This window comes from Macaca nemestrina, chromosome 1, assembly GCF_043159975.1.
Source record: "Macaca nemestrina isolate mMacNem1 chromosome 1, mMacNem.hap1, whole genome shotgun sequence".
NCBI lineage: Eukaryota > Metazoa > Chordata > Mammalia > Primates > Cercopithecidae > Macaca > Macaca nemestrina.
The window spans coordinates 110,110,605-110,135,268 of NC_092125.1; the positions used below are offsets into that span (position 1 = coordinate 110,110,605).

Here is a 24,664-nt window from a genome sequence, read left to right on the forward strand (position 1 = left end):
CATATGTAAACTAGAACTCTGAATGATATCCATTGGTCATAATACATACTGTGTAGTGGTAATGGTGACTTTTGTGATTGCACAAGACCAGAGATGCCCCAAATGACATTGACATAGACATCTCGTTATTCTAAGGCTGAAACTGAAGTTGAATAGAAGGTTTCAGTCAAATACTGAGATGAAAGCTGAAGCAGTCCTGGGGGCAGGGGGGAAGTGTGTGTGTGTGTGTGTGTGTGTGTGTATACACACAGACGACATGATTTCTAAATATTTACAGAAAGGGTAGATTATCTACAAAAGAATAAGAATCAGACTGATATGAGATCTTACAAACCTAATCCCCTTCTTTCCTAAACTCCAGATTCTCATTTCTGACTTCCTGTGATATTTATACTTCGATACTTACCAGGAGGTCTTCAACATTTTGTTCAACAGTATTCTTGGTTTCCTTCCTCCAAGACTACTCCTCCCTCCTATCAGCAAATAGTAGCTCTTTTCAAGTGCTCAGTGTAAAAACCTACAATTAATCCTTGATTTCTCTTTTAGTCAGCCTATACTAAATCAATTTCATTTAAAATATCTCCGCAACTAACCTGCATCTCCACATCTCCATTGCTACCACCAGCCTCTCCAGTCAAATTCTCCAAGAGTACTCTATCTCATTTAAAAGACAAAATCTCTGCAATGGCCTGTGAAGCTCCTTAATGGCCTACATGATCTGGCCTTCAAGCACCTCTCTGATCTGTGCAAAACTTTCCCTTGGTCAGTGTGCTTCACCCACATTCACCAAGCTTGTTCCTGCCTTGGGGCCTTTGTACTTACCATGTTGTTCTGAGAATACTCTGCCTTAAGATATTCTATAACTATCTTACTGTATACAGCTCTGCTCAAGTATTAACTGATCAAACCTGTCATCCCTATTCCACTCCATGTTCTGCTTTACTTAACAGAATTGCACATATGGCCCCCTGAATAATATAAATTTATTTGTTCACTTATTTTTACTTATCCACTAATTAAAGTGTAGACTTTTTCTATTCTATTTACTGCTGTATTCCCAGCATGTTTTATCCGAATGTGCAGTGGTTTTTCTTCTCCCTTATTGTGGGAAGTCGTGTGCACAAATACACATAATGGAACCTGAATGTCATATTGCTTTCATACCTGTGTGAATTTTGGTAAGAAAGGAAAAGTAGCGATTGACAAGTAATATAATTACATTGAGTCACTCTCATAGTTAGCTTATTGCTTTCCTGTTCTTATTCTCAGTCCCCAGGACCAAATGTTGACCACTCCCTCCCCCACATATAACTGGTTATTTACTCGACGCCATGCAGGTGCCTGTTAAAATGAAGTCACATACCTGCCTTATTAACTCAACCTTTCCCTACTGTCTTTCTGACCCCCACCTCCATGCTTTAAATTAACTTTGCAGGCCTAGGCTTTATCTCTCAGTAGAGCCATGTAAGGTATGTGTAAAAGGAAGAAAATGTTTTCTGGGGATGAAGCTTTGAAAAGCTTGCTTTTTTTTTTTTCTTTTGGCAATAAAATAAGGTATATTTAGCACAATACCTAATAACTAAAAAATCTGTTTTTATTTGGGTGGGGTACACAGCAAGTGTGTCATCCTGGAAGATACTATTTGGAATTTTATGTAGGTACATAAAGAGAAAAAAGTGAAAAGGGGCTACTAGGACACTGCAGTATGCTTAATGTGTATTTTCTAGTAAGTTTGTATTATGCCATTATCTTGGTACTTTTATCTTCTGTTCTCACTTGATCTTTTTGAAATGTATTTTCAATCCTAATAAAAATATATAAAGTCCTGATTTAATAAAGGATTAAATGAAACTTTTGTATATCGCACTGCAATTCTCGGAAAAAAGGGGAGTGTGGGGAGGGGGAATTATCTGGCATAGTGACTGAAAATTGTGAACACGTTCTTACCAAGGAATTTGGCAACTGCATAACCAAATGTCAGTGGTTACCAAACTTATGAATCACCTGGTGTTGTGTCATAGATTGCTTGTCTCTCGCCCCCAGTGATTTGGATCAGTGGAAATATGTGGGGTTTAAGGAATATAAAATATATTTATGTATATATTTGTGTGTGTCGCAAAAGCTTCAGGGTATATATATTTGTGTGTCTCAAAAGCTTCAGGGTAAAATAAGTGTTAACTGTTTAGGAAACTATTGTTTAAGGTATCCAGTCTCAAAAATGAAGGCCTTAAAACTTAGACCTAATTTTTTCATTACATTTCTTGCGCAGAAAATGGTAAAATACCCAACGATAACAGTGGGGAATTGTCTACATATCAACACTTGACTAAAAAGCTTTACTATCCATGACAGCAGCCTTTCCATTACTCTATTCTGAGAGCATTTAACGTCTTGAAACCTAGGAATAAATACCTATAGATTCACAGTACCTGAAAGGAATATCAAATTGAGACAAAAGGACTATGTAAACGGAAAATTGCTTCAACCATAGAATGGAGGTCTACAGGTGCGGAAGGAAAGTTTACATGGTGAGGCGTGGTCGCAAAAGTTTAGGAATATTCTCAGGTTACTACACAATTTGACGAGCTCAATATGCATTTATATTTTTTCCTTCCACTCTCCTGAGCAGATTTACACTGACCGCCCCGGTAGCAAACCGACTATGGAAAAGGCAAATTATGTGCACATTACCATGTTATTACCAGGTAGTTCTCGACCAAGCTACAGATTCTGGCTTTATCTTATATTCCTCTCCCATCAGCTGCAGAAAAAGGGATAGGTGCTGTGAAAAACTCCCTAAGTAGAACTTACAGTAAGCAGTGTGAAAACAGCTTATTTCACTGAAGGGGTTAAGCAGCCCAGAAAAGAGACTTTGGAGTCAAGCAGCCGGGACTCGCTTGGAGCCGGTGTACTTGGTGACAGCCTTGCAAGTGCCCTGGGACAAGGCGTGCTTGGGCCAGCTCGCCGGGCAGCAGCAGGCGCAGGGCCGTCTGGCTCTCGCGGGACGTGATGGTGGAGCGCTTGTTGTAGTGCGCCAGGCGGGACGCCTCTCCCGCGATGCGCTCGAAGATGTCGTTGGCGAAGGAGTTCATGATGCCCATGGCCTTGGACGAGATGCCGGTGTCGGGGTGGACCTGCTTCTGCACCTTGTACATGCAGATGGAGTAGCTCTCCTTGCGACTGCGCTTGCGCTTCTTGCCGTCTTTCTTCTGGGCTTTGGTGACGGCTTTCTTGGCGCCCTTCTTGGGAGCCGGCGCGGACTTTGCAGGTTCAGGCACGGCCAGACCCAAGACCGACTCTCACCCGCCGAGAACGCAGGCAGAACCTTGGTCTCGGGCTCTACCGGAAACGACTGTGCACTTACAGAGGCCGTGCGCATGACGCTGCGTTGCGGTTCGCGAGTTTTTCGCGGCGCCCAATGCGAGAGAGACGAGATTATGTAAATGAGTGGATTCTGGCTGAGCTATCCTATTGGCTATCGGGACAAAATTTGCTTGAGCCAATCAAAGTGCTCCGTGGACAATCGCCGTTCTGTCTATAAAAGGGTGAAGCGGCGGCGTTTTCGGTGACTTTTCCGGTCGCCAGGCAGGAGTTTCACTCGGTGACTACTATCGCTGTCATGTCTGGTCGTGGCAAGCAAGGAGGCAAGGCCCGCGCCAAGGCCAAGTCGCGCTCGTCCCGCGCTGGCCTCCAGTTCCCGGTAGGGCGAGTGCACCGCTTGCTGCGCAAAGGCAACTACGCGGAGCGGGTGGGGGCCGGCGCGCCAGTCTACATGGCGGCGGTCCTCGAGTACCTGACCGCCGAGATCCTGGAGCTGGCGGGCAACGCGGCTCGGGACAACAAGAAGACGCGCATCATCCCTCGTCACCTCCAGCTGGCCATCCGCAACGACGAGGAACTGAACAAGCTGCTGGGCAAAGTCACCATCGCCCAGGGCGGCGTCCTGCCTAACATCCAGGCCGTGCTGCTCCCTAAGAAGACGGAGAGTCACCACAAGGCAAAGGGCAAGTGAGGCTGACGTCCGGCCCAAGTGGGCCCAGCCCGGCCCGCGTCTCGAAGGGGCACCTGTGAACTCAAAAGGCTCTTTTCAGAGCCACCCACGTTTTCAAATAAAAGAGTTGCTAATGCCGGCTCCTCTCAGTCCAGCGTTTCTCAGTAGTAAACGGCGAACCTGCAGCGGACGGGACGGAACGGGTGTGTGTGTGTGTGTGTGTGTGTGTGTGTGTGTGTGTGTGTGCGCGCGCGCGTGTGTGCCGTCTTGCATCTGGAGCACGTAACTGCCTTGGGTCATCGATGAGTGGGTCCCCACTCCTAGGACTTCCCAGCGCAGGTGGAGGCACCAAACATCCTGGGTGCCGCCACGGTCCACTCCACACAGTCACAAACACCAGCGCCGCGGGCAGTACCCAAGGCGCTTAAAGTGTTGCGCCCGGAGCGCGCGCTTCCCCAGTGGTTTCCGCAGACCATGGCCGGGCACTTAGACCTAGCCTAACACTAGCGGGACGTGCTCCTTGCCCCCACCCCCGATGGGGAGGACCCTGAGCGGGTAGTGCTCGCCAGTGTGGCGGAGCTGGGTCTTGGCTTCACGGAGCTGACTTCAGTCTTAGTTTCTGTTTTGTTTCCCAAAGCGCCTTGGCGGCGGAGAGTAAGGGTCTCGGAGGCGGAATCTGGGGGCGGGCACCTCTCCCACCCAAAAGGTACCCGACAGGCGAAAAACGATCCGCCAAGTAGCAACTGGAGGCTGGGGGCAAATGGAAGAATGAGGTTCCATGCCGGAGCCGCTGGGCGCAACAAGAAAGGAAGCGAAGGGCGGACAGGGAACAATCTGACAAAACTGCAACGGAAAACGACTTTCACCCTGAAGGAAAGGGGGAAAAACAAGCTTGCAAAACTTGGCCAACTGGAAAGTAGAAAGTGAGGCGGGTGGGCGGGATTAGGGAGGACTCTGCCCAAGCCAACCGGTGACTTTAGGACGGGTGACGTCACAGCCAATGGACAGCCAGCGCGGGATTTTCAATTCTTGTTCCGCCCAATCGGGAAAAGACTGTGCTTATAAAGACGGCTGCCGCGGGGCCAGCAGCTCGTTTCTCTCCCCGCCGCTGCGCTGGTAAGCTTGTGTTTTGGTTCGCTATGGCCCGTACTAAGCAGACTGCCCGCAAGTCGACCGGCGGCAAGGCCCCGAGGAAGCAGCTGGCCACCAAGGCGGCCCGCAAGAGCGCGCCGGCCACGGGCGGGGTGAAGAAGCCGCACCGCTACCGGCCCGGCACCGTGGCCCTGCGGGAGATCCGGCGCTACCAGAAGTCCACGGAGCTGCTGATCCGCAAGCTGCCCTTCCAGCGGCTGGTACGCGAGATCGCGCAGGACTTTAAGACGGACCTGCGCTTCCAGAGTTCTGCCGTGATGGCGCTGCAGGAGGCCAGCGAGGCCTACCTGGTGGGGCTGTTCGAAGACACGAACCTGTGCGCCATCCACGCCAAGCGCGTGACCATCATGCCCAAGGACATCCAGCTGGCCCGCCGCATCCGTGGTGAGCGGGCTTAAGGAGTGCGCGTTCGGTCGGAGGTTCCATCGTATCCAAAAGGCTCTTTTCAGAGCCACCCACATCAGCACTTGGAAGAAGCTGTACCGCTTGCCCTCCGTGCTCCCCCTCCGGCATTAGAGCGGGGAAGGCACTTCCGCTTGGGCTCCCAACAAAACACGGGGCCGGTTGACAAGTCAGGTCCCCTGCTGCGGTGCCATCTTGAGCTCTGCCGACTTCGGCCAGTTGGCCTATCCGGACTGGCCGGGCTGCGGCCGCTTTCCTTGGCGCCGGCTTGGGGGCTGTGACGGTCCGGCTCTTCCTGCGCGTGACCGGGGCCCTGCGTGGCGAGGGGAGGCAGGGCAGGAGGGACGGGGCGTCGGTCCCGAGGCCAGGGGTCACCAGGCGGACGCTCAGGGCTCGCGGTCCTGAGAGCGCCTGGCCTTTGCGGAAGTGGAGGGCCACACGCCCGTGCTTCGCGCCCAAACCGGCCTCACCCGGCGCGGCCCTCCGGCTAGCGAGGGAAATGACCACCTCGGCCTCGCCGGGGTTCTGCGGGCAAACGTGGGGAGAACTGCGCTGGGGCTGCCGGTCGGGCCCACGCCACCTCCACCAGCACAGTGGTAACCCCCACATCCTGCCCCTAAGCCAAAATTCCCGGGGTCACGGGGTGTGGGCGGAATTTTGTGAATCTGGGCTTAATCGAGCTGTTCCCTGTCCATGTCCACAGGAGACTCACTCTATTCCAATGAGGGCACTCGGTCCTCTTAGAAGCTGCATGGTGTGTCTGGATTTTCTGTCCAGACTCAGTAGTTCCTTTACATTGTTTTCGTCGGACACGTGGGCAGACGCTGGTCCCCGAGGTCAGATCCTTGGGAAGACAGTAGATCAAACAGGCAGAACGTGGGCCTCCGTTTGGGCAAATGAAGTTCCTCACCTTAGGAAATCGTGACAGGAGGCCTCAGAGGCGATCTCTATAGTCTCTGGGAGCTGGGAAGTCCAAGGCCTCTTAGTGGGAAAGTGAGGCCGGGTCTTGCAGAGCCCACTCTACACAGGGCCAGATACAAATGGCCGTAGAGGTCTTAGGTAACACCTTCTCGGTCATTTAGTTGCACCTCAAAGAAGCCAGGGCTTTGGTTTTCTGTTTGTTTCATCACAGTTGACAGGTTAAAAGCATTCACCGCAGAGATCTGTGAGAATTAAGAGGGGAGAAGGGAAAATGGAATAAAACTTCGTTTTGTAAAGCTGCCATTTTGCCTTTCCTGAGGCGTGTTAAGTGAGGAGAGCAGTGTAGGTGAGCCCTGCTGGGGACTGCCACATGTTTCTGCTCCAGGGTCACAGCAATTTCTAGAGCATGCCTCTGGGTCTCTGCGGAGACCCTCATAACCTGCTTAGGCCCACAGTGCATGGGCGGTATTCTGACTTCAAAAACTAGTGACCTTCAGAGGTGGGCAGGTCACCCACCATCTCTGCACCCAGCTTCTCGGGTCCAGTAGTGACTGAGCAGAGACCGGAAGCTGCGGATGTTGGTGTCAGACATCTAGGTCCTCTGACTGCCCCCCCACCCCGCACCCCAGATCACACTCCTTTCACTCACCAGTCTGGGCACCTCTAAACTCCAGGAGGTCTCCCCGGCTGAATCTCAAAGGAAAATTTCGTGGCTTTTTTTTTATATCCAGTCAGGAGTAGAATTCATTACATCTTGTGGTCCTGGCACTGTGAAGGCCTGCACTCACAGGAATCTGTCAGTCTTCGTATTTGTTTGCGAGACCAGCATAAGCTGAATTCATCAATACAAGATAACATTCTAAAATGCTAAGTTTTAACATTTAATCATTCCCTGTACTTAAATCATTGTCTCCCCTCAGGTGACAGTTAAAGGATAATTAAGGATACGGTAAAGAAATACTCTTCCTCTGGCTGGGCACTGTGGCTCACAGCTGTTAATCCCGGCACTTTGGGAGGCGGAGGCGGGCGGATTGCTTGAAGTCAAAGTTCCAGACCAGCTTGGGAAACATAGCAAGACCCTGTCTCTACAACAACAACAGAAAAAAGAAAAAGAAAAAAGAAATACCTAGCCGGGAGTGGTGCCATTTGCCTGTGGTCCCAGCTACTAGGGTGGCTGAGGTGGGAGAATCACTTATGCCCGGGAGGCAGAGACTGCTGTGAGCTGAGATTGTGCCACTGCACTCCAGTGTGGGTGACAAGATAGTGAGACCCTGTCTCAAACCCACCTCTTCCTCTAATAACTAGCTTCTACGTGGCTACCTTGGTTGCCAGTAAGCCCACTCTGAATCTGTGGCTTTTATGAAGTGAAAAACGTGCTTTGTTCACATTTAATTCTGCCTTAGGCAGGCTAGTGGGGGACAGGTGTGTGTGTGTGTGTGTGTGTGTTTGGAGGGGAACTACATGGTAAGAGACATGGCCATGTTTACACTGCTTTTTCTTCCTTAGAAGAGGACTTGTCCACTCTCCTGGTCACCCTTATCCTTCTCTAGGTCCGCATCTCAGTCTTCTCATGTCTTTCTCTTCCCCGTCAATATTCCTGGTTTCCCCCGTGCTGGCCTTGGCCATCTTCTTTTCTCCGTGCAACTCAAGTGAGATTGACTCCCTGCTTTCCATATTTCTGTCCCTTAGCTAAGTGCTCCCAAATTGGTATCTTCTGCTGAGACCCTATCCTGAGTGCTACACATTTTGTGTGTGTGTGTGTGTGCGTGTGTGAAACAGGGTCTCACTCGTCTAGGCTGGAGTGCAGTAGCACAATCAAAGATCACTGCAACCTTGGACTCCTGGGTTCAGGGGTCCTCCCACCTCAGCCATCTGAGTAACTGGGACTACAGGCACACACCACCAGGCCCGGCTAATTTTTTTTATTTTTTGTAGAGTCAGGGTCTCACTGCATTGCCCAGGCTGGTCTCGAAATCCTGGGCTCAAGCCATCCTCCCACCTTGGACTCCCAAAGTGCTGGGATTATAGACGTGGGCCACTGTGCCTGGCTACACCAATGTTTCTAACTGCCTGGTAGATAGGTCCTTCTGGATGGATACTAGGCACTTCAAACCCAGCTTATTTCCAAAACCACATGCATCATCTTGCTTTCCAAACCGATTTGTTTCTTTCCACATTCCCCATCTTCCTGGAAGACACCTTCATTACCCCCATCTGTTCTGAGTCAGGTGTCCCTTCCTCTTGCCCTCTGTGCAAATCTCATGAGTTCCAAATGTTACTAAATCTACCTTCTGACTTTCAATTGTATCACCTTTTCTCCGTCCACCCATGACCATGCCTTAACTGAAGCTCTCGCCAGCTCTGGTCTAGTAGATTACATAGTCAGGATAGTCTTTCTGCCCTGCCACACTGAGCTTCCATTCTGTACGAGAGATATCTTTTTCTTTCTTTTTTTTTTTTTGAGACGGAGTCCCGCTCTGTCGCCCTGGCTGGAGTGCAGAGGCACCATCTCGGCTCACTCCAACCACCGTCTCCCGGGTTCATGCGATTCTCCTGCCTCGGCCTCTGGAGTAGCTGGGACTACAGGTGCGTGTCACCACGCTCAGCTGATTTTTATATTTTTAGTAGAGACGGGGTTTCACCATGTTGGCCAGGATGGTCTCAATCTCTTGACCTCGTCATCTGCCTGTCTTGGCCTCCCAAAGTGCTGGGATTACAGGCATGAGCCACAGTGCCCGGCTCCCTTGCTCTTCTTTGCCCTCATCTCTTTGGGCCCTCCTCCTTGCCTCTGCCCTCTCCTATCTTAATACCCCTTCCCTTCCTTAACCTCTCAGCATTAGGCTGGCAACATTTCTCAGGGTGAGGATTTGTCTTTGTTTATTTCCGTAGTAGCCGTACCCAAGCAATGCCTGGTCACCATAAGTAGAGTTAAATCGTCTCTCAAAAAAACAAAACAAAAAACGAACTACATTGAGTGGGAAAGGCAATACATATATCAACTTTGGTTTCGGTATCACTTCATGGCGTCATTCTTCTTTCACGTATAACTTTTCATTTGATCCTTAAAATAATCCTGTGAAAAAGGCAGGAATTCTCAGTAATTGGCCGGGCATGGTGGCTCACACCTGTAATCCCAGCACTTTGGGAGGCTGAGAGGGGTGGATCCCCTGAGGTCAGGAGTTCAAGACCAGCCTGGCCAACACGGTGAAACCCGGTCTCTACTAAAAATACACAAATTAGCTGGACTTCAAACTAAAGCAAATTTTAACATTTGGGTGAACATCTGGGCAACATATATTCAGGTTTTAAATATTTTTGCATTAAAACAAAAACTGTTTAAAAAAAAAAAGAGGACAGGCGCGGTGGCTCACTCCTGTAATCCCAGCATTTTGGGAGGCCGAGGAGGGCGGGTCACCTAAAGTCAGGAGTTCGAGACCAGCCTGGCCAACATGGCAAAACCTCCATCTCTACTAAAAATACAAAAATTAGCCCGGCGTGGTGGTGGGCACCTGTGGTCCCAGCTACTCGGGAGGCTGAGGCAGGAGAATCACTTGAACCCGGGAGGTAGAGGTTGCGGTCAGCCAAGATCGTGCCACTGCATTCCAGCCTGCGTGACAGATCAAGACTCCATCTCATAAAAAGAAAGAGGAAGGAAGGAAGGAAGGGAAAGAAAGAAAGGAAAGCAAGGAAGAAGGAAGGAAAGAAAAAGAAAGAAAAGAAAAAGAAAGAGAGAAAGAAAGAGAAAGAAAGAAAAAAAAGAAGAAAGAAAGAAAGAGAGAGAGAGAGAAAGAAATGCTGTTACCTAAGTCAGTGGCTTTCAACCTTTAATGTGTATCAGAATCACCGGGAGGGCTTTTTTAAAGCACAGATTACTATGTCTCACCCCTCAGTTTCTTCAGTTTCTCATTCAATAGGTCTGGGGTGGGGCCCAAGACTTTATCCCGGGTGATCAGTGCTGCTAGATGAGAGGCTACATTTTGAGAACAACTAATTCAGACAATGGACGTGTTTTCTCCCCCACTCCCTTTCTTTCTTTATCTTCAAATTTTTGATATCTCCTTCTTTAGTGGATCTTGGTGAGGATCAGGTAGATTCATCAGCATTGCCTTTAAAATTAAAAAAAAATCAGTGATACTTGAAATAGCAATGCTGAAAATCACAGGTCAGATTCAAAAGGGAAAAGGAAACATCTTGAGCATTACAACCTCTATTTCTTACCTGGACATCTTCACAAATGTTATTCTTGCCACTTCCTCCCTGCCCTCAACCCTTTTACTCTGTATCTCAGTAGGATGCCAATCATTCTGCCCTTTATTCAGAGTCCGACACAAGCCCCAACGTCCATAGCCAAGTTTTCCTTGGTTTCCCAGCAGCCAGTGACTCCTGTAACATTAGGATTCCTATAGTAGTTATTGTCTACATTTCTCAGCATATTGAATATGTGCTGCCTCTTACTGTTGGACTGTTTATTCTTAAATGTGTACAGGTATGGATTTATGTCGTCTATATATTATGCATTTATTGTCTTCTCCGTTCTGATGGTAAGCTCCTGGAGGGCAAGTCTTGCATCCACCGCTTTGCTGGCAGCCCCATTGGTAAGCTCCCGGAAGGCAAGTCTCGCACCAGTGCTTTGCCGGCAACCTGATTGCTAAGTACCGTGTTTTAAGCTTAGTTCAGTCTCAAGTGTTTGATGCTGATGAGAGCAGCCACATCTGAAAACCAATAAAGCAACTGCTGGTTTATCCTTTGGGAGCTGACAGAATTTCTTCTTCCAAATACATACACAGTAAAATCATAAGCCTAGAATGTTAAAAAAAAAAAAAAGAAAAAGAAACTTATGGGATATGCAATGGCTGCAAAACTGTAAGGATTAGAAATGTGAACCCACATTTTAATCCAAATGAGAGCAATTTAGAGGTGGTAGTGTAAAGAATAGCTTGCTTTAACAGATGCCATGCTGATACAGAATTGGCTTTTGCCTTGTCAAAATTAAATTGTGCTTTCTGTATTGATGGTGGGCACGTTTCTGCACGTCTCTCATTCTAAGCTACAACAGGCCCTAAGAAGTAGAAGTCACATACCTGAATTAGTTGTGAAGTTGCTTTCAGATCATATCGTTGGTTCACTCTTATAGAAGGATCACATTAAAATGTCTCTGCATTTGTATCCTTGCAATGCCACAACTGAAAGACAGTTATCTCATAGGTCCTTGATTAAATTAGGAGCCTTTTTACTGAACACAAGAAATGATACTTTTCAGGCACTGGGCAGATAGCTTGCTAGAAATTCATTTTTTTAACTGTACTAAGATTGAGCTGAGTGCGTGGCTGAAGATACCACATAACATGGACCCTTACTAAGGGATCTAGTCCACCCGCTTGTTATGTAGAGGGTAAAATGAAGCCCAGAACAGTCAATCGCGAAATCTAAGCCGATCAGGTGGGAAAGCCGGCATCTATAGAATGAAGATCTAAGGCTGCTTCTCCCACTTTGCCTGAGCAAATATAGGGAGATTACATAGCAAGGCACGTGTAAATTGCCAGTGCCTATTTCTCAGAACCAGATCTGGTGATCGCAAAGACGTGCCCCTCTAGGTGTGCCTATATACTGCTCCAGAAGAGCAAGCCGAGAAAGTAGTGGTCAAACCTAGAGCACATTCAACCTTTCATATCGATAAAGGCAAAAAAAAAAAAAAAAAGCCCAAGTAAGTGAAAAAGCCGCTTTCGGTCAACGACTTAAGTCTTTACGGCTGTGAGCGCCATGGGCCACACAGTAGCTTTCCGTTAACTTCAGATCCGACTGTCGCCCCACTGCCAAAGTTACCTTCCAACATCGTTACTGTTGCACTTTATGCAGTCAAGTGTCCAGCTCCTCAGATGAGCGAGTGGTCGGCCCTAAAAAGGGCCTTTGGGATCGAAACGTGCAAAGCTGGAGCGGCGGCCTAGCCTCCGAAGCCGTACAGTGTGCGCCCCTGGCGCTTGAGCGCGTACACCACATCCATGGCTGTGACGGTCTTGCGCTTGGCGTGCTCGGTGTAGGTGACTGCGTCCCGAATCACGTTCTCTAGGAACACCTTCAGCACACCGCGGGTCTCCTCGTAAATGAGGCCAGAGATCCGCTTAACGCCGCCACGCCGAGCTAGACGCCGAATGGCAGGCTTGGTGATGCCCTGAATGTTGTCTCTCAGGACCTTGCGGTGGCGCTTAGCGCCCCCTTTGCCTAAGCCTTTTCCACCCTTTCCCCTGCCAGACATGACTGCTACAGCCCGAAAGACAGCTTCTGTCAGGGCAAGCACGGTCTTCCCCTGATATACAAGAGTATCGGACCAGATTGAAAACCGAAAGCGCGCCGGCGGGAAGCTTTCTCAATTGTCCCCGCCCTCTCGACATTTCGTCATTTCTTTTCTGTTCTCCTCTCCCTCCTCCTCCACTCTGCTCAGGTCCCTCCCACCCTCTTCCCCCCCCGCCGCGCCCCGCTACGCCATAGTCCCCGGGAGAATTCACATCCCAACCCAGGGCTTCCGGATTCTGCGGTGGCTTTGGCCTGTGTCTGGTCTGAGGACGCCCGAAAGGCACTGCACTGAGGCTAAGGGAAAGTTCTTCTGGAGGGAGCCTCAGGTAGAGCAAATGGAGGCCAGAGGCGGGCAGGAGCGCGCCAGCGCAGGATTTAATCCCGACGAGCGGATTCAGAGCCGTCCTTATATAAAGCCTCAGGAAGCGCCGTTCCGACGATGAGGCCAGCACGCGAGAGGCGACCTCAAGAGCGGCGGCGCCAGGGATCTGTGCGCCAAGGGAGGACGGGAGGGAGCAGGTTCGCCATAATTCCTGACTCTAGGCTCTGTTTTGTTGGACCGAGCCACTCTATTTTAGCTCACGCAGGAGAATTCTGGCCCTGGGAAAATTGATCTCAGCATGCTGCCAAGCTTTCTCATGGAGGTCAGCGAATCCCAACACACTGTCGGTCAAAGCAGTGCTGGAAGAAACAAAACAGTTCTCCCTCGGTAGAACTGAGGGGGATTGGTCCAGGGCTCCCGCCGATACCAAAATCCTGGTTGCTCAAGTCTCTCATAGAAAATGGCGTAGTATTTGCACATAACTATGCACATCCTCCCGTGTACTTTAAATGGTCTCTAAATTACTTTGTAACACCTAATCCAATGTAAATGCTATGTAAGTAATTGTTATACTGTTTTTATTTTTACTAGCTTTTGTTGTATTTTTTTTTAAATTCATTTGTTTGATATTTCGATCTTGGGGAACCCGCGTATATGGAGGGCCTGCTACACAGAGAAAACTGAGGGATATTCTGTGCATCCGTTTCTACGGATCCTCTAAATCGGCCTTTGTTTTCAGCCAGGATTTAGTGCCCAACTGTGTCCTCTGGAGGCCCCACATGGAGCTAGCAAAGTTTGCTGCATCGGGTTTTGCAAGAGGACTATCTGCTCCATACTGAGAGTAATTACCACAAACTGCCCTATGAAATTGGTTGGGGTTCTTACTGTTAGCATGTTTATTACTTTATCAGGGCTCTCTGTAGGAGAGTCTGTGAGAAAATGTTCTGGTTTCTGCTGAAAGAATCGTGTTTTGTTGGGGTTTTTTCCCCGGAAAAATATTATTTTTAAAAACTCTTCTGTGCCCTGTTTAATCTCTCCCTTGGATCCACCTCCTGTGTGCTCATAAATCGTAAATCTGTATTCAGACTTCTAGACTCGAAACACGTAGATCCACCTCGTGGTTCTTCAGTCATTTTAAGCTCAAAACTCAAAATCTCCCGAAATCAAAATGTTGACACTTATAATCTCCAGGGTGTGACTCACGGGGGATGAGGGGAGCACTTCTCTCCCTCCCCGCATAAAGCTGGTTCTCCTGTCTGCTCATTGAACGGTTCCACTACCCATCACAGCATCTACATGCCTAAACCAACACCCCAGCATTGGCATCAGATATCTTCCTCTCCCTTGGCTGCTTCAGGACAGAGAAGAAACATGCTTGCCCTTTTCTGACTCTCTAGTAACTCTCGCCAAATCTATCACATTATTTTACATCTCTTTACATCTTAGTACTCCCCCCATCTTGGCTGTGTGTTCCTTACTGGCAGTGATTTTTGTTTATTCATTTTTGTAAACTGACACTTAGTTCAGTGTCCAATATAAGCTCAATAATAGTTAATAAAAGGAAAAGTTCCTGCATCTGATTGCTTTTAAACACTGTTAGAAAAGACATAACCAAATTGCAGCTTGATAAAACCACCACAAAACGAGGCTGAGAGAAGTGGTGATTTCTGGTGTCAGCGGGCACAGGACCCTGGGCAGAATCAGAGATACGGGGTCTATTCAGTTCCCTTTTTAAGGGGATCAGGACATGCTACCTCCAAATGTGCCAGTTTCGACTTAAGAATTATTTTCAGCTGAAATAAACAGCTAAAATCCCTTACCTGTTTAACAGCAGATCCTCCTCGCAAGTCTCAAATTTTTAACTCAGTTGTCATAAATCTTCTTCAGGACTAGAAGCAAATCTAATCTCAGAGATGAGAAGTAGTCATCACACCCAAATAGACATTGTCACAAGACTCGAATCTTCCATCTATTCTAAGGGACCATTTATCTTTTCAAAAGTCATTTGGTTTTCCATATGTCCTTTATTCCTCCTCCTTTTCCCCTGCTGTTAGGTAGATCCCAAATTCTAACCACCCCTTTGAGTTACTCATCTCAGAGTGCTCCTATGTATACACTTTTTTTTTTTTTTTTTTTTTTTTTTTTTTTTTTGATTCAGAGTCTTACTCTGTCACCCAGGCTGGAGTGCAGTGGTACAATCTCGGTTTAAACACCCAAGTCTGTGGTGTTTTGTTATAGTCCCTCTAGAAACTAATACAGGATTCATGGTCTGCCAAAATCCCATTCCCTGCTCAGACCGACAATGGATGATGGGATCCTTCGTGATACGTACCCTGTGAGTTAGAAGTAGCAACTAGAGCTGTTGAGGACAATACCTTTGCACCCGGTACCTCATCCACTGAAGTTTATTTTCAAAGATATAGTCTGAAACCCTCAGAGGGTGAGTGCCTTTCCAGTGTGTCAGAGCCATTAGCAGCTGGGCAGACCGCTGAGCATGTAGATTTCTAGGTCAAGGCCCTCTCCCCAAAGAATCATACTCCCTGGTTGAACTGAACCTAAATCAGGTTTTGAACTAGACAGATGCCAACCAACTTAAAATTCGAAAGACACCCAAGACCTGTCCATGGCCCTGGGATTTGAGGACAACCTGTGCATGTCATGGCTATGGCAGTTCAGGGGTCTCTGGCTTAGTGGGAATGTCTATGTCCTAACTTCACCCTTCTCACTCTTCCACCCCCATCTGCCCCTCCTATGACAATGGAGTGCTCATTCCCCAAATTATCAGCACCGTGAAAGAGAGAAAGGAACACTGGATAGTCTAAGACCTGGTCTTGGCTTGTGTGAGACAGTGGAGGCCTCACTACTTGGTCTTTTCTGGTTTACTGTCAAAAGGTTGAAGCTGGGGCCTTGACTGCCTCCTGTTCTCTGTTCCAGGGATGCTATACAATAGAAGTTTTGGGTCTTGACCATCGAAAGGTCCCATGAATTCTCCACTCAGCTCAGCTCAGCCCCCTGCTCTCACATTGGGTGAGGAAACGATAGGCAGTGCGGACGGGCATATGCACACTCACTGAGGAAGTGCAGCCTGTCTGACCCAATCTCTCTCACCCAGCCTAGGCAGGACACTGTTTCCTTAACTATCAGCAGCTATCTTGGGGATTTCCCCACAGGGCCAGGGCAACAGAATCGGGTTCTCACTGTGACCATGGTCTGGAAGGACCATGAGGAATTCCCCAGTGCTGTCAGGGTTTCCCATACTGTCACAGACAGTTTAGTAACAGCTTTGACACCTTTTGGTAATAGGACAAAGTTAACACTCCTGCCACTATCCTGTGAAGGCCAAACTTCCTAGGCCCCATGGGAAACTTTTGGAATGTCTTCTTTGGGTTGAGAAACTGGGGCAAAGTAGAACCCAATTTTTTCACGTCAATATCAAAATGTAATCATTTCAGGTGCACAGAGTTCCGCACTTTCAGATTGGTCTTAAAAGAAAATCGGCCTGGCGCGGTGGCTCAAGCCTGGAATCCCAGCACTTTGGGAGGCCGAGACAGGCAGATCACGAGGTCAGGAGATCGAGACCATCCTGGCTAACACGGTGAAACCCCGTCTCTACTAAAAAAATACAAAAAAACTAGCCGGGCGAGGTATTGGGCACCTGTAGTCCCAGCTACTCGGGAGGCTGAGGCAGGAGAATGGCGTAAACCCGGGTGGCGGAACTTGCAGTGAGCCAAGATCCGGCCACTGCACTCCAACCTGGGCGACAGAGCGAGACTCCGTCTCAAAAAAAAAAAAAAAAAGAAAAGAAAAGAAAATTGCCGGGCGCGGTGGCTCACGCACTTTGGGAAGCCGAGGTGGGCAGATCACCTGAGATCAGGAGTTCGAGACCAGCCTGACCAACGTGGTGAAACCCCATCTCTACTAAAAATACAAAAAAACAAACAAAAAAAAGTTAACCGGACTTGTTGGCGGGCCCCTGTAATCCCACCTACTCAGGAGGATAAGGCACGAGAATCGCTTGGACCCGGGAGGCGGACGTTGCAGTGAGCTGAGATCGCACTACTGCACTCCAAACTGGGTGACAAAAGCGATACTCCATCTCAAAACAAAAAGAAGAAAGAAAGGAAACAAAGAGAAAGAGAGAAAAAAAGAGAGAAAGAGAGAAAGAGAAGAAAGAAAGAAAGAAAAAGAAAGAAAGAAAGAAAGAAAGAAAGAAAGAAAGAAAGAAAGAAAGAGAAAGAAAGAAAAGAAAGAAAGAAAGAGAAGAAAATCAAGTAAAGAGCAATTCACATTCTCTTGAAAATTCTCATTACATCCAGCCTGGTTCCAGGGAAGCCCTGCCGTGAAACTGTTATTGTTACTTAGACTTAGGGTCCTTTGATCAGAGTTGAAGATGTCCTCAGCTAAGTCAGTGCTAGGAGTGGACAGAGATGAAGTGATAGATGTGACAGAATTGTAGAATGTAGATTTAATAAGATTTGGTATTTCAGGGCAGGGCGTGATGGCTCATGCCTGTAATCCCAGCACTTTGTGAGGCCAAGGTGGGCCGATCACATGAGGTCAGGAGTTCAAGACCAGCCTAGCCAACACGGTGAAACCTCCTCTCTACTGAAAATACAAAAGTTGGCCAGGCACGGTGGCTCATGCCTGTAATCCCAGCACTTTGGGAGGCTGAGGCGGGGGGATAATGAGGTCAGGAGATGGAGACCATCCTGGCTAACACGGTGAAACCCTGTCTCTACTACAGATACAAAAAATTAGCCGGGTGTGGTGGCAGGTGCCTGTAGTCCCAGCTACTCAGGAGGCTGAGGCAGGAGAATGGCGTGAGCCCAGGAGGCAGAGCCTGCAGCGAGCTCAGATGGCACCACTGCACTCCAGCCTAGGCGACAAAGCAAGACTCCGTCTCAAAAAAAAAAAAAAAAAAAAAAAAAAAATCAGCCAGGTGTGGTGGTGCACACCTGTAGTCCCAGCTACTCGGGAGGCTGAGGCAGGAGAATTGCTAGAACCAGGGTGGTGGAGGTTACAGTGAGCCAAGATCGTGCCACTGCACTCTAGCCTGGGCGACAGAGTGAGACTTCATCTCAGAAAAAAAAAAAAAAAAATTGGTGATTTAGGCATTTGGAGAATGCATGCAACAAAGGAGCTTCTGGCCTGAGGAGCTATGGGGTTGATGTTAGATTTTAGTAACATGGAGAATGCAGAGAGAAGAAATTGCTTTTCTTTTTGTTTTTGGTTTTTTGAGACAGAGTCTCTCTCGGTTGCCCAGGCTGGAGTGCAGTGGAAAGATCTCTGCTCACTGCAACCTCCCCCTCTCGGGTTCAAGCGATTCTCCTGCCTCAGCCTCCCAAGTAGCTGGGATTATAGGTGCCTGACACCATGCCCAGCTAATTTTTTGTATTTTTACTAGAGACGAGGTTTCACCGTTTTGGCCGGGCTGGTCTCGAACTCCTGACCTCAAGTGAGACACACGCCTTGGCCTCCCAAAGTGCTGGAATTACAGGCATGGACCACCACACCCAGACAGAAATTGCTTTTGAAAGCAAAAAGATGCATAAAGTCCCTCCCGACATTGAAAATTGAGATTCTTGTTCTCTGTCTAGGAGAACACATCCACCAGTTGTTATTACTCTAATCAGTAAAGGGTCTCAGCTGGAGATACTTGTCAGTAAGCCGTCAGCAAATCGATAAGGAAAATGAAAGGCAGGGAATTTGATGAGATCTTCGCAGGGGTTAGGGAGAAAAGAAGAAGGCTGAGACAGGCACCCTGGGCAAGCAGGAACATTGATGGGAGTTAGTAGATTAGGAGAATACCAAGAGACAGAGGATAGCTGGAAAGGGATGAGGACCACCAGAAGAGAATATGTCCCAAGGAGGCAAAGGAGGTGTCAACAGGGTCGTATTGTGCACCAAAGTTCAGAAATAATGATTATAACTTAACATTCCTTAAGCTCAGTGACTGCTGACTGTGCTTCATATTTTACGTCTTATACATCACCACAACGATCCTGCAAGGAAGGCAGATGTTTTATCATTCTCAGTTTACAGACTAGGAAGCTTTGAGTATTTTGCCCAAGTTCCCAAAACTATTAAGTGTCAGGGCCAGGGACTTTGTCCAAAGTGCGAGGTCTCCAAAGTTCAGGTGCTCGGGCAGAAAACACCCACGGAGAAGCTTGTAATGGAAGCTCAGAAAGGAAGTGACAGGAGGCATTGTGATACACACGGTTGAGGGCCTCACTGCTTCTTCTGACTTCTCTACCTTTTCAGACGGCATTCTTCTCAGGTTCTAACAAGCTTACCCTCTCCTCTGGTTTAGCAGTTCCTCCCAGATTCATTTATCCTTCCAGTTCCCTGCGAAATTCTGAGTGCCGTCAGAATGGGCATTTTGCCTTGTTCATCTCTCCAAGTCAGCATCCTGGAGCATCGTAGATGATCAGGAAATGCCTGATTGCCCTGATTCCACTGGCCTCTGAATTCTCACTCAAAAGGGCATAATACCCAGGCCCCTCCTAGGTTTCAAAGAATTCTCAGGAATTTGCAGGCCAGAAGCAATATAACCTGGACTCTGGAAGGAACTTCCTCCAGGCTGGCCCCAGAAGAGGGAGGGGTAGCTGCCCTGAGCTGTACCCCTGGCCTACAAGTTGCTACAGTCCACCATCAGGCTAGTTGTGTAGCCTTAGCGGAAGGCAGAGTTCCCCTTGGTGCTCAAAGATAAATACTTTGGGGAGGAGTGCACATTTGGGGTAGACTGAATAATAGCCCCACAGAGATATCCGCATCCCAATCCTTGGAATCTGTGAATATGTTACCTTATATAGCAGAGGAACTCTGCAGATGTGAATAAATTAAGGACCTTGAGATAAAGAACTTATCCTGGATTATTGAGATGAGCCCCTCATATAATCACATGAGTCCTTAGAGAGACGAGAGGGTCAATCAGGGAGAAGAGGGTGTGATGACAGACGCAGACATTAGAGTGATCTGTCTAGGGGCTAAAAAATGCCAGTTTCTAGAAGCTGGAAGATTTAAAAAAATGGATTATATACCTGGAGCCTCCAGAATAAACCAGTCCTTCAGACATTTGTTTTAGCCCCTTGAAACTTATGTTGGGCTTCTGACCTCCAGAATGATAAGAGAATAAATTTGTATGGGTTTTTTTGTTGTTGTTGTTTTGTTTCTTTCTTTCTTTTTTTTTTTTTTTGAGACGTAGTTTCGCTCTGGTTGCCTAATCTGGAGTGCAATGGCGTGATGTCAGCTCACTGCATCCTCCGCCTCCCAGGTTCAAGCAATTCTCCTGCCTTAGCCTCCTGAGTAGCTGAGATTACAGGCACATGCCACCGTACCTGGCTACTTTTTGTATTTGTAGGAGAGACGGGTTTTCACCATGTTGGTCAGGCTGGTCTCGAACTCCTGACCTCAGGTGATCCACTCGCCTCAGCCTCCCAAAGTGCTGGGATTACAGGCGTGAGCCACCACGCCCGGCAAATTTGTGTTGTTTTAAACCACTAAGTCTATGATAAGTTATTAATGCAACACTAGGAAATGAATACACCGTTCTTACAAGAGCCGCTAGGCTCTTTTTATTTGACGGGGGGGCGGGGAGGGGTGAGATTTGAGTGTCATCAGGAGCAGAGTATGAGGTGTACTTGGAGGGAAAGAGAAAAGGAAGTGGGCAGCAGAGGTGAAAAGGAGATCAGGAATGGGAAGTCAGGGGCCCCACAGTGAACCTTTCCTTAAGGCTGACTAGGCTCCTTCATGGGCCTGACCAGCCGCCTTCACCTGCTCAGCCCAGAATTTCTAGAGAGATCTGTGGTCTTTGCAAGTGGCACTGAGCTCTCCTAGACAATTACTGGCCTCCCACAGCCATGGACCTCTGTAGAGCTCCCTGGGGTCATCCAGGGCAGGAGGGTGACAGGCTGGCTTCACCGTGGTCATATAGCGGAAGTGGCAAGCTCTTCTTGCTCTTGAGGAAAGCTCACACCTAGATTGTTGCAAGGATGTTGTACATGTTGAGCATCCCTAATCTGAAAATCCGAAACCCTGTGCTCCAAAATCTGAACAATTTTGTGCACTAATGTGGTGCCTCAGTGGAAAATGCCACACCTGATCTCACACAATGGGTCATACAATGTATAGCTTATTCAGGGTTCCCAAGGAAAAAAAAAGAAAAGGCCCTCCCAGCCCTTTTCCACTGAGATGTACCTTTTTTGCACATGCCCGGTTTCCCCAACGTGCACACACTCACAAAGGGTCATAAAATGGCATGTGTGCAGGCCAGTGTCATCAACAGCACGTTTCCCATAATGCCCCACGTAGGAGCCAAGACCTAAGTCCCTTACTCACTGTGGGGTTTTGTTTGTTTGTTTGTTTATTCTCTGCTCTGTGGTATAAAGATATTGTTGAAAATATGAAAGAGGCCTGCAGATACCCCATGAGTTACAGTGATTTTAAAAGAGAATAAGCAAGGCCAGGCACGGTGACTCATGCCTGTGATCCCAGCACTTTGCAAGGCCGAGGCGGCTGGATCACTTGAGGTGAGGAGTTCGAGACCAGCCTGACCAACTCGGTGAAACCCCATCTCTACTAAAAATACAAAATTTAGCCAGGCCTGGCGGCACATGCCTGTAATCCCAGCAACTCGGAAGGCTGAGGCAGAAGAATCACTTGAATCCAGGAGGTGGAGGTTGCAGTGACCTGAGATTGTGCCATTGCACTCCAGCCTGGGCGACAGAGCAAGTCTCTGTCTCAAAAAAAAAAAAGCGGAGGTGGGGAGAGAAAACATTTATGTTTATCTATAGTACAGAAAGTCAAGTTGTTGGAGAAAATGGAGCACAGTGTAAGTGTTATTAAGGTATTCGTGAAACATAGATGGATTTCGTGTTCAGTCTTGGGTCCCATCCCCAATACATCTCATTATATATATGCAAATATTCCAAAATCTGAGACCTGAAACACTCCCAGTCCCAAGTATTTCAGATAAGGGATACTCAACCTGTGTTAGTTTCCTAGGCCTGCCATAATAAATGACCACAAACTTGGTAGCTTATAACAACAGAACTGTATTCTTCCACAGTTCTGGAGACCAGAAGTCTGAAATAAAGTACCATGCTCCCTCTAAAGGCTCTCAAGGAGAATACAGACATGAACTTTAGGGAACATATTCAACCCACTACAGGTCCTGAGCACTAAGCCTTGTGGGAGGACACTCTGGAAGCAGGTCCAGACTTCCCCTGGTCTTGCCTCTTCAGAGCCTGTGCACTCTCTACCTCCAAAAGGCCCTTCTATCAGTCACTGACACCTGAGTATAAAACTAAGCATGAAAGCTGTGCAATTTTGACCAACCCTCCTGTGTTCATGAGTGTAGGTGTTGGGGAACAGGCTGTGTCTCCACTTGGGGAGCTCACGGGGCAGGACAGGAAGATGGTGGTGGTCCTTGACCAGATACCTCCTATAATAATGAAAAGCCTGAATGGTTGGGCGGCTGGAAGACTGTGGCCTGCATTTACTTGCCTGGGGAAAGCTGGAAGGAAAGAAGACATGAGGCTAAAATAGAGGCTCAGTGTCTTAGTTTCAATATCTGTAAAACAGTAACAATAAATACACATACCTCATAGGATTAGTGCAGGGATAAATTGCTATACAGTCCATACAAAGTACTTAGAGCAGAGTCTCAACATGACAATAAATCAATAGTTATTAGCAATTTCATTATTTTTATGATAAACATTAATTGATATGATATATATTCTAGATCTCTCCCTTGGAAATGTTACCATCATGCTGGGAAATAGACAAGCACGTGGAAAATAATGGGTAAATTATCTAATCTCTAGATGCTAATTATGTAGAGATTCTTCTAGACTATGTGGCCAAGCCAGCAGGAATAATTGGGTTCCTAGGAGCTTTTTAATTCACAGAAACCTTTCACTAACAGCCTCTCGTTTGAGTCCACAACAACCCTGGAATGAAGAAAAGGCTTTTACCCTATTTTACAGATAAGGAAGTTTCTGGTAAAGATTAGACACTGGGGAATGTGAGTTACTGGGCTAAAACATGGCCAAGGTGGAATTTGGGCCTAGGTTTTGTGTTTTGCTTTTTTTTTTGTATTAGATTAGATGCTTCAGGAGAGTGATACATGGAATAGACACAAATAATATCAATATGTGTACAGTACAGCCCACTCTCCTGACCTCAGTCTACAGTAAGAAATACATTTACATTGGCCAGGCGCTGTGGCTCATGCCCGTAATCCCAGCATTCTGGGAGGCTGAGGCAGGTGGATCACAGGCCAGGAGATCAAGACCATCCTGGTTAACATGGTGAAAACTCATCTCTACTAAAAAAAAAAAAAAAAAAAAAAATTTAGCCGGACATGGGTGGCGGGCACCTGTAGTCCCAGCTACTCGGGAGGCTGAGGCAGGAGAATGGCATGAACCTGGAAGGCGGAGCTTGCCGTGAGTCAAGATCCTCCACTGCACTCCAGCCTGGGCAACAGCCTTTCTCTGTCTCAGAAAAAAAAATAAAAAGAAAAAAAAGAAATACATTACATGGCCTCCCAGTCACATTTACAGGAAAATAAAAATTGCAACAAGTTTCACATAATGATAATTACTATTGGTGATATTTTCTCGTTTTATTATTCTTTTAAAAGGGCAAAATGAAAGGAAAAGATGATCTCTACCAAGTAAATTAATTGTACTATGGATTATAACTTATAGTTGTGGTTTTTTTGGGAGGTTCTTTTGTTTTTGTTTTTCTGGTTTTTGTTTGTTTGTTTGTTTTGTTTTGTTTTTGAGATGGAGTGTCGCTCTGTCGTCCTGGCTGGAGTGCAGTGGCATGATCTCGGCTCACTGCAACCTCCGCCTCATGGTTCAAGAGATTCTCCTGCCTCAGCCTCCTGAGTAGCTGGGATTACAGGCGCGCACCACCATGCCTGGCTAATTTTTGTAGTTTGAGTACAGATGGGATTTCACCATGTTAGGCTGGTCTCGAACTCCTGACCTCATGATCTGCCCGCCTCGGCCTTCCAAAGTGCTGTGATTACAAGCGTGAGCCACCATGCCCAGCCTGTTTTTTTTTCTTTTTGGTTGTTGTTGTTGTTTTGTATGTTTGTTTGTTTTTAATGTTTATTTAATGTTCAGGAGTACATGGAAAAGTTCAATTTTTTAAATATAAGTTAGGCCAGGCGTGGTGGCTTATGCCTGTAATCCCAGCACTTTGGAAGGTCGAGGCCGGTGGATCACGAGGTCAGGAGATCGAGACCAGCCTGGCCAACATAGTGAAACCTTGTCTCTCCTAAAAATACAAAAATTAGCCAGGTGTGGTGGCACGCGCCTATAGTCCCAGTTACTCAGGAGGCTGAGGCAGGAGAAAGAGGCAGGAGAATCGCTTGAACCCGGGAGGCAGAGGTTGCAGTGAGCTGAGATCGCACCACTGCACTCTACCCTGGGGACAGAGCGAGACTCTGTCTCAAAAAACTAAATAAAATAAAATATAGATTAAAGGGAGGGAAAATAAGATAGTAAGATATAAAACACATTACCACTAACATGCACTTCGAGAAGCAGAAATTCGCTAGGACTGAGAAAATC

The 24,664-nt window shown here is 47.5% G+C and overlaps 3 protein-coding genes and 1 pseudogene across 3 annotated transcripts; 2 read left to right on the forward strand and 2 right to left on the reverse strand.

Moving 5' to 3' along the window:
• Positions 1-1,072: 1,072 nt before the first annotated feature.
• LOC105479291 (histone H2B type 2-E-like) lies at positions 1,073-3,379 on the reverse strand (annotated as a pseudogene).
• Positions 3,280-4,140, forward strand: LOC105478977 (histone H2A type 2-A). Its single transcript, XM_011736720.3, has one exon. It carries the CDS (start codon positions 3,620-3,622, stop codon positions 4,010-4,012), a length of 393 nt encoding a protein of 130 aa, XP_011735022.1. The 5' UTR covers positions 3,280-3,619; the 3' UTR covers positions 4,013-4,140.
• An 84-nt stretch (positions 4,141-4,224) lies between these two features.
• Positions 4,225-6,730, forward strand: LOC105478976 (histone H3). Its single transcript, XM_011736719.3, has one exon. It carries the CDS (start codon positions 5,131-5,133, stop codon positions 5,539-5,541), a length of 411 nt encoding a protein of 136 aa, XP_011735021.1. The 5' UTR covers positions 4,225-5,130; the 3' UTR covers positions 5,542-6,730.
• Positions 6,731-12,140: 5,410 nt separating this feature from the next.
• On the reverse strand, positions 12,141-12,782 carry LOC105478980 (histone H4). Its single transcript, XM_071086406.1, has one exon. It carries the CDS (start codon positions 12,717-12,719, stop codon positions 12,408-12,410), a length of 312 nt encoding a protein of 103 aa, XP_070942507.1. The 5' UTR covers positions 12,720-12,782; the 3' UTR covers positions 12,141-12,407.
• Between the last annotated feature and the right edge of the window lie 11,882 nt (positions 12,783-24,664).